Genomic DNA, 15886 nt, shown 5'->3' on the forward strand with positions numbered 1-15886 from the left:
ATGCTATATTGAAAACCAAAATTGAAATTAGAACCGTACACACAAAATGCTGCCCGGAAAAAGTAAAATATTGACTTCTTTTCAGATTTTTGTTTATGAATTTTTGCACCTTTTATAAACATTTTCAAAATGCACAAATATAGAAAATTTGGATTTTACAAGTTTTCTTTGGCCAAATTAGAAGTCATGCTTCTCCCGATAGAGCCGTCTCTGGAACAATGCAGAGACCTAATACATTACTTTAAAATATGATTTTAAAATAGACATTGCCGATTTCTGGGAACATTATCGTCATGAAATTATATATTGAGGTATAATTTTGTCATAATTTTGTGTGCTATCTGGGACACAGTATCGGAGAGGACTGTGCATGGTCGCTCAAAGCACGTACAGTACATTGTGTTAGACCACTACACACAAGGCTTTAATATATGGGGTAAATATATAAATATACTGTAGAAATATTTAAAATTATAATTTCTCCTACTTCTCCAGATACAGGCAGGCCCGGTTCCAGAATCGAATCACCGAGGGTACTTCTGAAATTAGTGAGGGTGCTCTAGCCTTAAAGGAGACATATTATGCCCCTTTTTACAATATGTAATATAAGTCTCTGGTGTCCCCAGAATGTGTCTGTGAAGTTTCAGCTCAAAATACCCCACAGATCATTTATTATATCATTTTGAAAATGCCTATTTTGAGTGGAAGCAGAAACACACTGTTTTTCGGGCCTGTGTCTTTAAATGCAAATGAGCTGCTGCTCCCCGCCCCCTTTTCCAGAATAGAGCTGCGCCATTACAGCTCGGACCTGCTAAAAACATCTGTTTTGGTTCTGATTATCATGTTTATCGCGTTGAAATCATGCGTTTTAAACCATATTAGTTTAAACTTCTGATATATGGTTTTCTGAGCGCACACATCCGAAGCACACGGACAGAAAGTGGCTGTCACCGCATGAGGGTAATAAACTAAGTTCTCATTCACACACAAGTTTACGTTATAAACACACACGAGTTACAAAAACAGTCGGTTATGTCAGTGAAGAAATAAACAGCTGGGAAATAAATCGCATGTTTGTTTTAGATATGTGTGGCAGCAGCAATATACAGTAAATAAATCAATAAATCCACTGCTCTGTTGCCTCCTCTGAGGCTGGGACTCTAAACAGTGTTCTGTGCTCGTCTGTGCAGCCAGAGACAGAACAGTTAGCATGTTTTTCTCAAACTTTCACCGTGGCATTAGAACTGGTACACCGTTGTCGCATGTGAAATCAAAAAGACGGCGCCGTGGGTGGAAACATGCAGATTAAGGGGTGGTAATATTATAATGAGATCCCTTTGCCACGTCACTAGGGGAGCATCATTGCAATGATAGTGACATCCGCATATAAATGGTGCAATTATATGCGGATCTCACTCCCGGAACTCTGCAGTGTGTGAGCGGTCACTGGTCCTCTTAGCATCATGAAATACAAAACTTATTCAAATTCCGAGTGGATTATAGCCAAGAAAGCCCGCAAAGATTATAATCACTAAAAAGCATCACTCATTAAAATAGAAGCTGAAAATAGAAACCTTTGAAGCTCTCCAGAGTTCAAACACAAATACACACTGGAGCGTTTGGAAGATGTTTTCGCTAGTAGCCTCTACTATTTCTACAGCTTCACCTGAGGTGCTCTTGCTTTCGTTTCGTTCCCTCTAGCACTCCCGTATAGAACCGGCCCTTGATACATTTAAATGCAAATAACAAGTATTTCATTCACGTTTTTAGGCGTGAAAAATTATCAAGATCATAAAAATATCTAAGCCAGAGGTTTTCATAAAGCAATAGGTCACCGGTAGCCACGTCAGTACGTGAGTCTGAGACGCTAAAAAAGCTAGAAATTAAATTTAGCATTTACAGTATCTCACAGAAGTGAGTACACCCCTCACATTTTTGTAAATATTTTATTATATCTTTTCATGTGACAACACTGAAGAAATTACACTTTGCTACAATGAAAAGTAGTGAGTGTACAGGGCACTGGAAGTTCAACATGGCACCTCATGGCAAAGAACTCTCTGAGGATCTGAAAAAAAGAATTGTTGCTCTACATAAAGATGGCGTAGGCTATAAGAAGATTTATACATTAAGCTTTATATAATTTTTTACTGAAATACAAATTTTGAATAATGAAATTTAGTTTGTGTCTGCTTATTACATTCATCAGTGTTTGAACCATTAACGAAAAAACACATTTTCTGTATTTCATTTCTGGGTTAAAAAATGCAAAACGAATGGAAGCTAAAGTACACGGACCAAAGAGCAATGTTGTAAAACATTAATACAATTAAATAAAACTGTTTAATATATTTTTACATTTAATTTACTCTGTGATGGCAAAGCAGAATTCGGTGCACAGAAACATTTCTTATTGTCATCAATGTTGAAAACAGTGCTGCTTAGTACTGCTCAGTGGATTTTTTAAAGGATTTTTTTGTTGAACATAATTTTTTATATTTATTTGAAATAAAATTAAAATATTTACTGTCACTTCTGCATTTTAATTTAATGTATTTTAATCAATTTAATGCATGCTTGCTGAATAAAATTATTTCTTAAAAAAAACTCACCTCAAACTTGAAATATTATAAATTTTTTATTGGAGATTTGAGAATTCCATTTGCCATGGAATTTTTTATTATATTTTTTGTTTACTAAATGCTTTTTCTCACAATTCTTTACAATGTGTGTGCTTTTTACAAACTTTACTGGAAAAAAACACACTGTAGGAGCAAGTTAACTCTCATGCTGTAGTTTAAAACATTTATCAAAAACTTTATAAAACGTTTTTGAGATTTGTCTGTATTGTGGGTTTGCCACTAACCTGGTCCGGACATCCAGCTTACACCTGTTGATGATGCATGACAGCTCAAAGAGAATAGGGAACCAGCCTCTCACCCAGACGCGGTCCTCCGGCGCAACATTCATATCATCACTGGTATAGTCTTTAAATGCCTGCCGACACAGAACACAGTTTGATCACAGACCCTTATTTGATTTGCTTAGCACATACTCAACACAAACCAGAACACACATGCTGCTTGACTATAAGCTCCATTCACAGATCAAAAGGTTTTTTCCCCAATCTGGCAACCCACAGTGAGAAGCAGTGGAGGGCTTCACTAATCTCCACTTCAGAAACACCAGAGGACTAAAGCACTTAACAAGCACAAACACAGCTCATAACACAATCACCCTTCATGGAGAGCAGAAAACAGATCGTTTACATTTTCCATCTACTTAATAAAGGCCTTTAGGTTTTGCTCATTACTGCGTCTGGTAATGAGAGTTTTCTCGTTAAAAGTGCTCGGTGGTCTCAAGCGTAACCCATTTAGTGAATGTCTCTCTAAAGCCTGACCTGGGGTCAGATCATAATTCAGCTGTTATGGAGAGCACACTCATTAGCACTGACCTGAGGTCGGTCGGAGACGTATTTGGCGCAGTGACGGATGAGACGGATGGCCTCCATGCTGGTATCGGGGAAAGAAGCGTTGCAGGCAAACTCAGACAGACATTTGACAGCGTCCTGGAAGGAATCAATGGTAGCTGGGAAATGCTTCTCAAATACATTCGCTGTGAGGAGAGAAGAGACGACAGAGGACTTTTAAAAACAGCACTTTTATACAAATAAAAATTAATTAAAAGTTAATAAATGTTCACAATGCAAATCTTCCTTTCCACTCCACCCAGAAGTGTAGGGTGGGAAAAAAACTAAAACAAAACACACACACATACAAAAAAACTAAAACGGTAAGTGCAAAAAATGATAAATTATAATAAATACCATAAATATAAATAGAATATTTTTAGCTGTAATAATGTTAAGATGTAATAATTTACAAAAATAATAACAATAATTCAATCCTTTATTTTATAACAATATATATATATATATATATATATATTATTCATATAGAACTAAATTACTTTTTTGGTACAAAAAAAAAAAAAACCTTGACTAATAAGTGGAAAGAAAAAAGAAAAGGAAAAAAACACTAAATAAGGAAAACAATTAATTATTTTAAATAAAATGCTTCATAATGCCCAAATCAGAGAATCCTTGTCTCCATCAGGCACTTACTGACGATGTGTCCAGTTGTCTGGAAGGCCAGCTCTACTATACTCTCATCCTGATCAGAGGCAGCGAGATGGAACACAGAGAAAATGTTCTTCCACCCTGATCTAATATTCCCAGCTTGTGAGTTGACCATCTGGGCTATACAGCGGACCACCATGTCCCTAATGGTAGGAGATCTGTAGATGGAGAAGCAGCATGTGAATAAAGCAGGAACACACACACACACACACACACACACACACACTCGCTCTCTTCATCTCATTCTGCAGGGGCAAACACGTGTAGACAAGTTCATTTTTCTCCATCAGTCATGGAGTTTAGTCATGATGGCTTCTGACACTGTGTTCACTCACTAAGCCTAATGAGTACTGCAGGGTCCATATGAGCTAATATAACTTTCTCTTCTTCGCTTCCTTCCACTGATGGAGAAGCTACTTAGAAAGTGAAGATTGCCAGGCTGCTTCTAATTTAAAATAGTCAGGCTGTAGTTGAGCTACCTTTTGGAAAAACATAGTTAGTTGCTCTACAATGAGGAATTCAATGAAGATGGAAGCATTATATTTAGAACTAATAAAATAAATGAAAAAAGTTTATGTAACTGAATTTGAAAACATTTCAATATGTATTTTGCTATCAAATTTTTTGAAATGTGAACACTGCTAAGTGTACAAAATGAACCATTAAATGAATTCATAAAAATTAATTGCTAATTACCAGTGTTGTTATTGTTACCTAAACCTATTTAAAAAATAAAAAAAAGTTGTCAATTTCATTAATAAAGCAGAAATAAAAGTCTATAAAAAGTCTATAAGAAATGTTGCAAAGCAAATAACTAAAATAAAATAAGAATAAAATAAGTTGAAGTACTAATATTTTACTAAAACTAAACCTAAAACTAAATTACTGAAACTGAAATTAAAAATAAAGCTAAATAGAAAAAAAGATAAAAATGACAAAAGAACATCAAAATTCAAAATATTAATTTGTTATTGGAAAGCTGCAATATGGAGCTTTTGTCACTTGATTTAAAAATTAAGTTATTTTAACTTTTAGTTATTCTCTATGGATCAATACACCATTAATGTTAGAGAAAGGAATGAAGAACTATGTAATGTAGCTGTAATTTAAAAACATTTAGAGGCAGGCACTCCAGTCTCCTGAATGCAGAGCAGAGCCCTTCAGAAGATGACATTTACAAGCAGTTCATCCACTTGAGAGAAACAACAACTACGTTCAGCACAAGCCTTGCGTCTCTAACCCGTCTTAAAGGGATAGTTCACCCAAAAATGAAAATTTGATGTTTATCTGCTTACCCCCAGGGCATCCAAGATGTAGGTGACTTTGTTTCTTCAGTAGAACACAAACGAAGATTTTTAACTCAAACTGTTGCAGTCTGTCAGTCATATAATGTAAGTGGATGGGAATCACGGCTTTGAGAGTCAAAAAAACATACACAAACAAAACCAAATTAAACTATCGAAACGATCGGTCTGTGCAAAAATCTGAACAGTATTTATATCGTTTTTTACCTCTGATGCACTGCAATGTCCAAACTGTCCTGAGCGCGTTCTCAACAGCCGGCCATGGACACTCTATCTACAATCTCAATTAGGAGTGTCAATGGTCCACTTGAGAGATAGGTGGCGGTGAACTATCCCTTTAAGGCTAGCCTTACACATTTGTACATCAAACCATGCAGTTTATTACAGTTTGTTTGGTTATTCAACTGACACTCTACATTTGAAGAAGGTCTGGCCTGCGTTATTCAGTGATATTTCACTTTCATCACAGTGTAAATTGAAACGCTCACCTGTTCTTTTTCATTATGTGCTCAAACGGCCTGAGGAAATCCTTCTGGAATCTGAAATTGGCCAACTCGCCTTTCTCCAAAAATTTCATGGACAGCTGCCTCAGAGAATCCACAGCAAAAATAGCGACATCCTCATTGGGATTACAGCCGACCTGGGCCCAAACAGCAAGAGAAAGTGAAGGGAAACGTTAAAGCATCGAGAGCGCTGTTTTCATTTTCGGCTCTTCTTCAATCTATTAGATATGCCCTCCCGCAGGCAGAGTGAAATTTAAAAGCATCATTAGATTTCTCTGATATTTTACAAAGCCACCGTGACACACACTCTTCATGGACCGATTTCCTTCCGGCCCTGATTTGGTGGCCGCTTTGAACTCACCTTATTGAAATGATCCCCTATAACCTCCCATATCCTGGACCACTGCAGCCTGATACGACCCATGTTGTAGTACGATATCTCCACAATCTTCTGCAGACTGAACATTCGAGGGTGTGTAGGGGAGGCCAATTCGTCCATCGAGACAGCACACAGCCATCGTACAAAATCCACTGCAAGACACAACATCTGTCAACAAGATGTCACATAAATCTTCCCTGATACGACAGAGCAGGTCATGGGTTCAAATTCCAGAAACCCATAATTTAATTTAATTAATGTAATGTAATGTAATTTAATTTAATTTAATGCTTCTATTGTAAGTCGCTTTGGATAAAAGCGTCTGCGAAATGACTAAATGTAAATATAAATGTTGATTCTGCAAGGACGAATAAATTGATCAAAAGTGACAGTAAAAAATATTTATAATGTTACAAAAGATTCGATTTTTGAGCACCAAATATAGCATATTAGAATGACTTCTGGAGGATCATGCGACACTTCACACTTCACAAATTCAGCTTTGCCATCACAGGAATAAACTGCATCTCAAAATGTATTAAAAGGGATAACAGTTACTTTAAATTATAATAATATTTCACAATATTACTGTTTCACAGACTTTCGTTCAAAAACATCGACCTCAAAATTATTAACGGTTGTGTAAGTGTAAATGTACATGTCTGCCAAATGCATAAATGTACACATGAAATCTTGAACTTACCGATAGCATTTCCATCAAGTCTGGTAGAGCCTGTGAATATCCTGCAGAGAAGAATACGAGTGTTTGTAACAGTCCAGAGACATTAGTGTTTGTAACATTATGAGGTTCATTAGAATTAATGATAACCATCATACCGGTCTACAGCAACTACCACACTTTGCGAGCTGGTCTCTCCGATAGACTCCTGAATGCTTGCGATCTGTTTGCGATCAACGTTCCCTCCTACAGCGAGAAAAATCATATTGTTTATACAAACACAAACTTCATTTCACACAATGCTGCTGGATAATTATATTGGATTATCATAAAGCAATCTTAATCATAATTTAGCATGAGTTAAAATGTTTTTTGATGATGCAATGGCAAATGGAAAAGCTGCAATTCTGATGGTGCTTTTGTTGAAAGTAATGTCTCTTGTCTTTTGACAAAAATGTCCTTTAAATTCAGATACTGTCATATATTCATGAACCTATTTTACTCTGATTGAAATGTTGAAGAACAATTTTATTTTACAAACCAAACATTACCTACATTTTTACAACCTGATAAATGTATACTATTTAGCTTTTAATTTAAACATTTATTAAAGATATAAAGGATTTATTAACACGGATATAATCTTAAAATCATTTAACTACTGCCATGCTGCATCCTTTTCATCTCATTTGTGTTTGCCTATTGACGAATAAAAAAATCCTGTCAACGAACATTTTTACTCTAACAGATCAAATTTCAAAATAAAAAGAATACATTTCTAAATATTTAGCTATTAATTAATTTGAAACACATATTAAACAATTTACACAGATTCCAAAAATAATTTATTTATACTGTGCTTTTTTTGTCTCTACCCTGTTATTAACAAAATCCTTTGTCACCAAATATTTTTGTTCATTTCATTGATGCGAGGATGACTGCTGCCCATGTGAAGTGTGACTGACTGACCCAAGCCCAGGTACTCGTCAGACGTCTGTTCCTTGGTGCTGGTGATGAAGCCTTCCTTCCCCCGTACGGTTCCTGATATGTACCGAGCCTTCACTCCTGTCCCGATGAGCTGGGCCAACTCCAGCTGACTTATGCACTTCAGGATCTGCAGCACACATAGACAGAATAATAATACCTCACAAAATCTGTCTGCCAATCACATTGCATAGGAAACATACAGGCCTGTCAAAGAGCTGGGTTTTGGTAGAGCTCACCTCATGCCAGGAGTTTCCTAAATAATTTCCATCCGTGTGAGCCACTGTGATGAGGGTCTTGATGGTGTCGATGTTCTTCTGCTTCATCTCGGTGATACCCGAGCTGGCCGTCAGCAGCGTGAAGCGGGCCAGAGCCTGTACATATGCGTCTCGCTCCAACTGGAACAAACCAACACAGAACAAAAACTTTTGGACCCAGTGATGACTGAAATCTTGGTCTGTTTCTCACTGAAAGCTATCGTACGAGTCCCACTTTTATGAAATATTAGTGTTCCTTTTGAAGCTTTACAGCTCCGATCCCAATTTATTGTAACTGTATGGAAAAGAGCGACATGCGCATTTCTCAAAATATCTTCTTTTGTGTTCCACAGAAGAAAGTCATAAGGGTTTGGAATAACATCAAGGTGAGTAAATGATTTAAAGTTTCATTTCTGGGTGAAGTATTCCTTTAAGCAATCGATCATTCCAGGCAAGTATGAGTTTTTAAAGGTGCTTATTCGAACAGAGACTGAATAGTAATGCAAACAAATGCCAGGCCTTTCTCGGCTTCAGTAAATTACCTCTTCACTGTTAATGCAATGTGTGTAATTACCTGAATGCTGAAGATGCACGCTATCCTGATAGCACAGCGGATTCCCTCCAGGCACAGAGAGGCCACCTCAGTGTCATCACAGTCCTGCAGACCCACACTGAACGCAGCCAGGAAGGGTGTCCAGGCCAGCTATGAGAGATCAAGATAATATGGGATGAGTATTTGCATCCAAACAGAATGTATGTGTATGTGTAAGCACATGCGGGGAATACCTTAAACATTGGTCTGACGTGTTCGAGGTGGGTGGCACTTGTAAAGGGGGCCTGAACGTGGCTCACGGCCTCCATCAGAGCCTTGGCGGTTTTTGCCATCTGCTCCATCTCAACATTATACAGAAGCCTCCTCTGCTTCTCACTGGCCACACCTGATCCAGATATAATAGCAAAATATGCCATCAGTCACCACAAAACATACCTCAAAATATCAAAATAATCACAGAACAAACATGTTCATTTGTCCTCTTGGAATTCCAACAGCTTGGCTTTAAATAATAATAATAATTCTATTTAATGTTTTAATATATTATTATTATTATTATGTGAATATAATATATTCTTTTTATGTTAACATTTTAAATTATTATTATTATTATTATTGTAATATACATTTTATTTTTATTAAAAAAATAGATGAAATTATTATCATCATTGTTAATAACAAAAATCATTAAATGACTAAAATGAATACTAATTTAATAACAATTACAAATTACTGGACTACTTAGTTCAGAAAACCACCGCATTCTATTGTACAATACTATAAAATAAAATAATTTATACTTAAATTGGTAATTAGTGGGATAATACAGTCTTGTTCATTCCTAATTGAAAAACAAATAAAAGGATTGCTGTGACCTTAATTAGAAAAAAAAAAAGAACCCCAAAAAATTCAAAAAGAGTCTATTTGATTTTGTCACCATGTTTGTCGGTTCGTCAAATACTCACTTTGCTTATTTGACTTGAGAGTTAACTCCTTTGTCTCCTTCATGGATATTTTTTTCCCTGCGATTTCATCATAAATGGCTGAAAGATACTCCTCCGGTAAATCTTTACTGTCATTGATACCTCGGTTCATCTTGATGTATTGCTCTTTCGTCATTTTATTCTTCACCTGCGCCAAGATAAAGGAAACAACAGATCAGTTGCGTTCTTCCTCTTGTTTTCTGTTGCATTTCAGCAACATCCATCACCCTACATTTAGCTATTCCGCTCACATATGCCAAACAGCCGTTTCCAGCTCCGACGTTCACATTAACATTCATAGACGCGGCACGGGAGTGAAAAGAAAATGCATTCTGCATTCACTGTAGATTTCAGTGAACAATCAGCGCTCGGTGAACTAACCTGCGGACTGTGTAGATCTGTAGTCAACATGATGATTGAATACGCAAGAACGTATGCGGTGTCAGCGCTGGCGAACAGTGTTTGCCTAAGGACAGAGATATAAGAGACAAACAGCGACTGAGTTCAGTGTTTGCGGCATAGTTAGTGATGTAGGTTAATCGGTTGCAACAACACGTGCTCACCCTTGGTTGCATTCTAAATATCTAGCAGCAAATTTCTCCATCAGTCGATCAATTTTCTGGGCCTCTCCGGGCAGACGGAAACCCTCAAGGAACATGCGCAGTGCCGGCACGAAGTCTTTGCCCTGGAAGTCCATTTGGTCGACGTAGGCATACATAACCTCTTTATTGATGCGATCGTTGTCTCCGAGAAACTCTCCTACCTGGATCTGTCAGGGTGGAAACAGAAGGGCCAATGAGTCCGATATCGATTGTGCAGGTAGAACAATATATAGCAGAAAAAACATGTTTCATAACTCAAAAACACATGCTCAATGCTACAGACGCTGCAGATTGGAGAAATCCTTGAGCATTTATTCAGTGTGCTGTGCATCATTGAAATGCAATGTCTATTAAAGTATTCCGCGCACATCTCAAGTCATTCAGAAGGCTGAGGGCTGTTCTACTGAAGTGCCCTAATTTTAGGGCAGATATAAGGAGCTCTCTCTTACTGCTGGAGTCTTTTGAGGCCTGATGAATGAGCAAATGAGATGCCGATTCATCACACTGAAGGATCAAATCATCTCTAAGTGGAAGTTTGGCTACACTTTGCTGGAGCCACTTGATATTTTGGTTTTGGTTTTCAGATATGTTTCAGAAAAGCTCTGCAGTTTTATTACAGAACACTGCTGTTTTGTTAAAAATCTATTTGACCCTAGGCCACAGTACATGGAAGAAACAAAGTAAAAATATTGTATCTTGTAGGCAAACAATAGGTGTATGTCTTACAGAGTCAAGCCTCTCCTCTTGATGTAAGAACTGGGCGATATCTTCGGGCGTGGTTCCCAGCATGCCTTGCTCCTGCAGGTACTGAATGCCCCTCTTTGGTTTTTTGTTGAACCTGTGCAAAATGGTAAATAGAACATCAACATATGAGCCACATATTTAGATTCAGCATTTTTTAAAGTATGAAGCATTCACATGATACATTTTCCCCTTGAGGTTATGACGTTAGTAATGGTGTTTGTACCAAAAAGAGGTATAATATAGTTTTGTCCCAACTCTCTCACTGTTAAATGGGCTGCTTTTGATGCCGTGACTCAAACATTGAAATACATTGTGAAAGATTTATAAAACATACGGGTATAGACGGACTAAAATGGTTTCCTCAGAAGGAAATGCAGAGTAGTAGGTGCTACACATTGCCAGAAACAGCACAAACCTTGACAGATATTCATGCATTTTACTCTTTGGTTTCTGACTACCGAATAGGGCTCACTGACGTGTAAATGTGAGCAGTCTTGTGTTTAAATTGAGATGCACTCATCCAGCATGTGTTGCAGAAGCTGCAGAATGTCTTTTTCCACTAGGGAAAAAGTTGGGTTGTTTGAACCCAACAGTCCAACTACTGGCTCAATAGATTGCATCATTTTTGGGATGGGACTGAATACCTGTTTGTCTTACAAATGGCAGATGGGGAGTGTTTTTATGAAACATGTTTGCAAGCAATTATTTTTACAATTCCAACTGTTCCTTAGAACGCCACAGAATTTGCACACTTCACATATAAGATAGGTCAGGAGTGTCCAAACCTGTTTCTGGAGGGTCAACATGCTGCAGAATTTGGCTTCAACTTGCCCCAACACACCTGCCTGGAAGTTTCTAGTACGCCTGAAGATCTTGATTATGTGTTTTAATTGGAGTTGGAGCTAAACTCTGCAGGACAGTGGCCCTCCAGGACCAAGACTGGACACCCCTGAAATATGTAAACTAAGCAACTTTCCATACAAATATCCATTGATAGTGATTTTGTCAAACCATGTATGGTGCACATATCGCTTTCATGCTTTTGATTCCAATGTAATGGCTTACAGGTCAATGCCTTGCTCTATGATCTCCTTCTGTTGTTTGAGGACCTCAAACTGCTCAGGGTTGTCCGTCCCGGACATCTGCGTGCTGTAGCTCCCGATGCCCGACGAGGCAGTGGAGTCCAAAGAGTTTATGCTGCCATAACGGTTAATCGTTTCCGGATGCTTCGACTCATTGGTCTCCTGTTCTAAAGGCTTTTCTTGGCCTGATTGAGAGAGAAGGGAATGAAATTCAGATGCAATTTCATAGAAAGCGGAATGACGAGCCCAGTTTGTAAAACACCATGAGCCCCCCACAGCCTATGGAATAAAGATGGCATGATTCATTGGGCTCCTGGATGTATGAAATGTATGTTGGTGTATTGAGTCTTTTCTCTGGCTCAGCTCCCTATGAGTTTCCCAACATAATACTTCTCTAATAAAGTCTTTGGCCTCGGCTGACTCGTATCACAAAAACAGCACAATGGGGACTGAAGAAAGAGCAGCATGACCTGAATACACAATGTAACAGATCTGAAGTTGGTGCAAGCAAGACAAACAGGCGGTTTGGGTATGTGGAAGCCATGGTTGCATGTCGCGGGATCTTATTACACACTGGAAACACTGTAAAAGATTTAGCGGGTAGCTATCGCTGTAACAGGAGCTGTCAGGTCACTTCCTCCTTTCTCAGAGTTTCCTCTCTCGGAAAGATCACAGGATTCAGTAGCAGCTGGGAAATACTTACCCGTTCGTATTCATTTATCTGTTTGATATACAAAAACTAATACGGCCACAATACAAAGGACTATTAAGAAACCACTCTCTAGTTTATGCAGCACATGCTAATGCAATCAATTCTAATGTTACTACAAACTGCCGTTACCTGCTCTTCCTTTTGATATGCGACCGTTAAGAGAAAAGAACAAAGATTGATTGGCTAGCATGATGAGAATTCAAGAACCTGAAAGCCTTGATTAGTGATCCAAAGCAAACATAATGCACCTGAAGAGTTACCCAGATGAGTATGCTACAATCTGATTGGCCGATTATGACATAAGAGTAGCTATTTAGTCTAGATGAAAGGTTACAGCCATTTGCCATTGTAAACATAGCTACATTGAATCCATGGTAACCACTGTCATTAAATAAATACATTTTTTATATTTTAGGTGGTCGCTAAGGCACCTTAGCCTGTAGCTATGTGCTTCCAAGTGTTCGACTTGTCATTTAAAAACAAGCAAGGATCTCTGGTTTATGATTGGCTGATAACTGAAAGTCTGAGGTGGGCTTGAGGCAACAGAGAAATTTCCCTTTGGGCCATATCAGAGCCTCTTCTCCTCCAACCCAATATAGCCAAGCTTGATTAGACCTAAAACCCCTCTGCTCCGAAGAGGCAGGGCCTCTAGCCTGGCGCATGTTCCCAGCTCATACGCGAAGCTTGGTTTTACAGTGTTCAGGGAGCCCGCAGACTGCCTCCCTGATGTCAGGGTGATGAATAACAGCCTCAGGGTTGTTTGATTAAGATGAAAGGCCTGCATAGCCATCACGGTGAATAGCATTTCCTGCCTGTCTTTGAGGCACAGGACTCCTAGTGCGCTGTCTTTAAAAGCCACTGTATATTCAGAAGCCTCTGGACAGCAGCATAAATGCACTCAGAGGAGACTCATTTAGAAACACCAATGCCGTTACCTGGAATATGTAATGGAACTGCTTGGATCCAAAGCATATCAGGATATAGAGAGGCTAAAGAAGGTTCGACAGGTATTATACTGGTTGAGGAGCTAGTATTTATGTTTCTTTCTGCGGAGGCTGACCGTTTGCCTTACCGAGACTTGTCTGGGAATTGGGGTTGACATATTGGTCTTTGCTCCACTCCACCATACACTTGAGAATGGACACCAGACACTCCAGTCCTTTCTTCCTTAGAGTCAGCTCCTGAGGGACAACATGAGCTGGGATCACTAACACAGTTTTAAAAGAATAGTTCTTATGATTTACCTGTTCCAAATCAACATGATTTTTTTTTCTTTTGTAAGAAAAAAAAAAAAAAAGACATTTCTCGAAAAACTTTCAAACTTCAAAAAGAACAAAAAAGCATCATGAAAGTAGTTCATACGAGATTCCTGTGCCTGAAGTTCAATTCAAATTCTTTTGAATATTTCTAAACATTTACATTTGCAAATATATATAGACAGTGCTGGGAAGTAACTGATTACATGTAATCTGGATTACATAATCAGATTCCAAAAATTAAGTACTTCTAATTAGATTGTATTACATTTTAAAGTACTCAATCAGATTACAGTTACTTTTTTATGGATAACATGTTTACATATTATTCACACAATGACAGTAAATTATTCATGTGTTGATTTTTCTCTCTTAAATTTTCCTTTCTAAATAAATCTTCCCGTTTTATGGAACTGCACACACAGCCACTAGTCAGGTGACTATAATTACACAAAAAAAGGAAAGTCCACCCAACTTCTTTAATTTGTCATTTTTATGATTTAATTAAGCTTTATGATTAATTAGCTTTTAATCAACTCACAAACCACCTGAAGTTCATTCAAGAAGCCCAGTTTGGGAAACATGGTGTAAAGTAATGTTTAATGCACTTCATGATGTTGATAAATAAAGCCATCAAAATGTAGTTAGAATACATTACGTAATATGTGTTATCCAACAGATTACATTACGAACAACAATTTTCATTATGTAATAATGAAATAAGTGTGTATATATATACACACAGATAATTTCAAATGTTTGAGGTGGGAAAAGATTTTTAATGTTTTTGAAAAAAGTTTGAAGCAAAATACTGTAAAAACGGTAATACTGAGCTATTTATTATGAAATTCTGTTTAAAATAACCATTTTCTACTTTAATATATTTTATTAGAAACAAAAATCTCTTTCAACATTATAAATGTCTTTACACATTTGACCAATTTAATGTGTCCTTGTTTGAGTGCCACGGCACACAATATCATTTTGTATGGGAAAGAGCACTTCAAATGTCTTTTTGTGTGCTCATGAACAGAATGAGGGAATGAGCGTGAGTAAGTGATGATGATGTCAAAGTGAACCATTCTGTTTAAGGACAGTGCGTTTACCTGAAGTGGGGTTGTACCCAGTTCATGGCCTGCTCGTCCTTGTGCAATCTTTGAGAGGTCATTCACCAGCCTCTCGAAAATATTAGCAGCATTCAGGTCACAATCATAATTAACATAGATATCTACCACACTCTGGGCATCTGTGAGAGTAGAAATATCATAGAATTGCTTATAGAAACACTCTCATATATATTTTTGAACGCGAGATGTAAAAGGAAAGTCTTTCATACCAGCACATATTCTAGTGAGGGTTTGAATGACCATCCACTTATGGTCATACGAGCTTGTGGACGTTTCCAGAATATAAAGAAAAATCTCTTTGAAAAACACCTGAGGAGAGAAAAACAGAAATACAGTCAAGTTTTTCACCTCATAAATTCATAACCAAGTCAGTAACAGAACAATAATAACGTTTCAACAATATATAGTGTTGTTAAGATGTGTAACCTGATCGATTTGAGAAATATTACTACACAAGACTGTGCACAATAAATCCTAACATACTCGACTGGAATGAGGCACACACACACACACAGACAGACTGAGGCAGAATTACAAGCTTTCATCCTAAACCACAGCTTCAATAAATCCACACTGTCAGCTA

At 37.6% G+C, this 15886-nt stretch overlaps 1 protein-coding gene across 4 annotated transcripts in view; it reads right to left on the bottom strand.

The window, feature by feature from the left end:
- The window catches only part of LOC107758297 (brefeldin A-inhibited guanine nucleotide-exchange protein 1-like), a 74739-nt gene that overhangs the window by 10344 nt on the left and 48509 nt on the right, over nucleotides 1–15886 (bottom strand). For 2 of the 4 annotated variants that reach the window (XM_016576005.1, XM_016576003.1), the window contains 20 exons: nucleotides 15513–15612; nucleotides 15283–15422; nucleotides 13993–14101; nucleotides 13050–13058; nucleotides 12192–12393; nucleotides 11109–11220; nucleotides 10344–10549; nucleotides 10162–10246; nucleotides 9763–9928; nucleotides 9031–9182; nucleotides 8819–8947; nucleotides 8227–8385; nucleotides 7973–8117; nucleotides 7162–7249; nucleotides 7028–7068; nucleotides 6307–6476; nucleotides 5931–6082; nucleotides 4124–4296; nucleotides 3455–3615; nucleotides 2867–2997 (listed from right to left, as the gene is read on the bottom strand). In XM_016576005.1, the coding sequence (XP_016431491.1) occupies nucleotides 2867–2997; nucleotides 3455–3615; nucleotides 4124–4296; nucleotides 5931–6082; nucleotides 6307–6476; nucleotides 7028–7068; nucleotides 7162–7249; nucleotides 7973–8117; nucleotides 8227–8385; nucleotides 8819–8947; nucleotides 9031–9182; nucleotides 9763–9928; nucleotides 10162–10246; nucleotides 10344–10549; nucleotides 11109–11220; nucleotides 12192–12393; nucleotides 13050–13058; nucleotides 13993–14101; nucleotides 15283–15422; nucleotides 15513–15612 (2630 nt within the window). The remainder of the gene's footprint in view (nucleotides 1–2866; nucleotides 2998–3454; nucleotides 3616–4123; nucleotides 4297–5930; nucleotides 6083–6306; nucleotides 6477–7027; nucleotides 7069–7161; nucleotides 7250–7972; nucleotides 8118–8226; nucleotides 8386–8818; nucleotides 8948–9030; nucleotides 9183–9762; nucleotides 9929–10161; nucleotides 10247–10343; nucleotides 10550–11108; nucleotides 11221–12191; nucleotides 12394–13049; nucleotides 13059–13992; nucleotides 14102–15282; nucleotides 15423–15512; nucleotides 15613–15886) is intronic. The other 2 variants (XM_016576006.1, XM_016576004.1) reach the window with 1 other exon arrangement.

This window comes from Sinocyclocheilus rhinocerous, unplaced genomic scaffold (genome assembly GCF_001515625.1).
Source record: "Sinocyclocheilus rhinocerous isolate Xijiao unplaced genomic scaffold, SAMN03320098_v1.1 scaffold142, whole genome shotgun sequence".
NCBI classification, from domain to species: Eukaryota; Metazoa; Chordata; class Actinopteri; order Cypriniformes; family Cyprinidae; genus Sinocyclocheilus; species Sinocyclocheilus rhinocerous.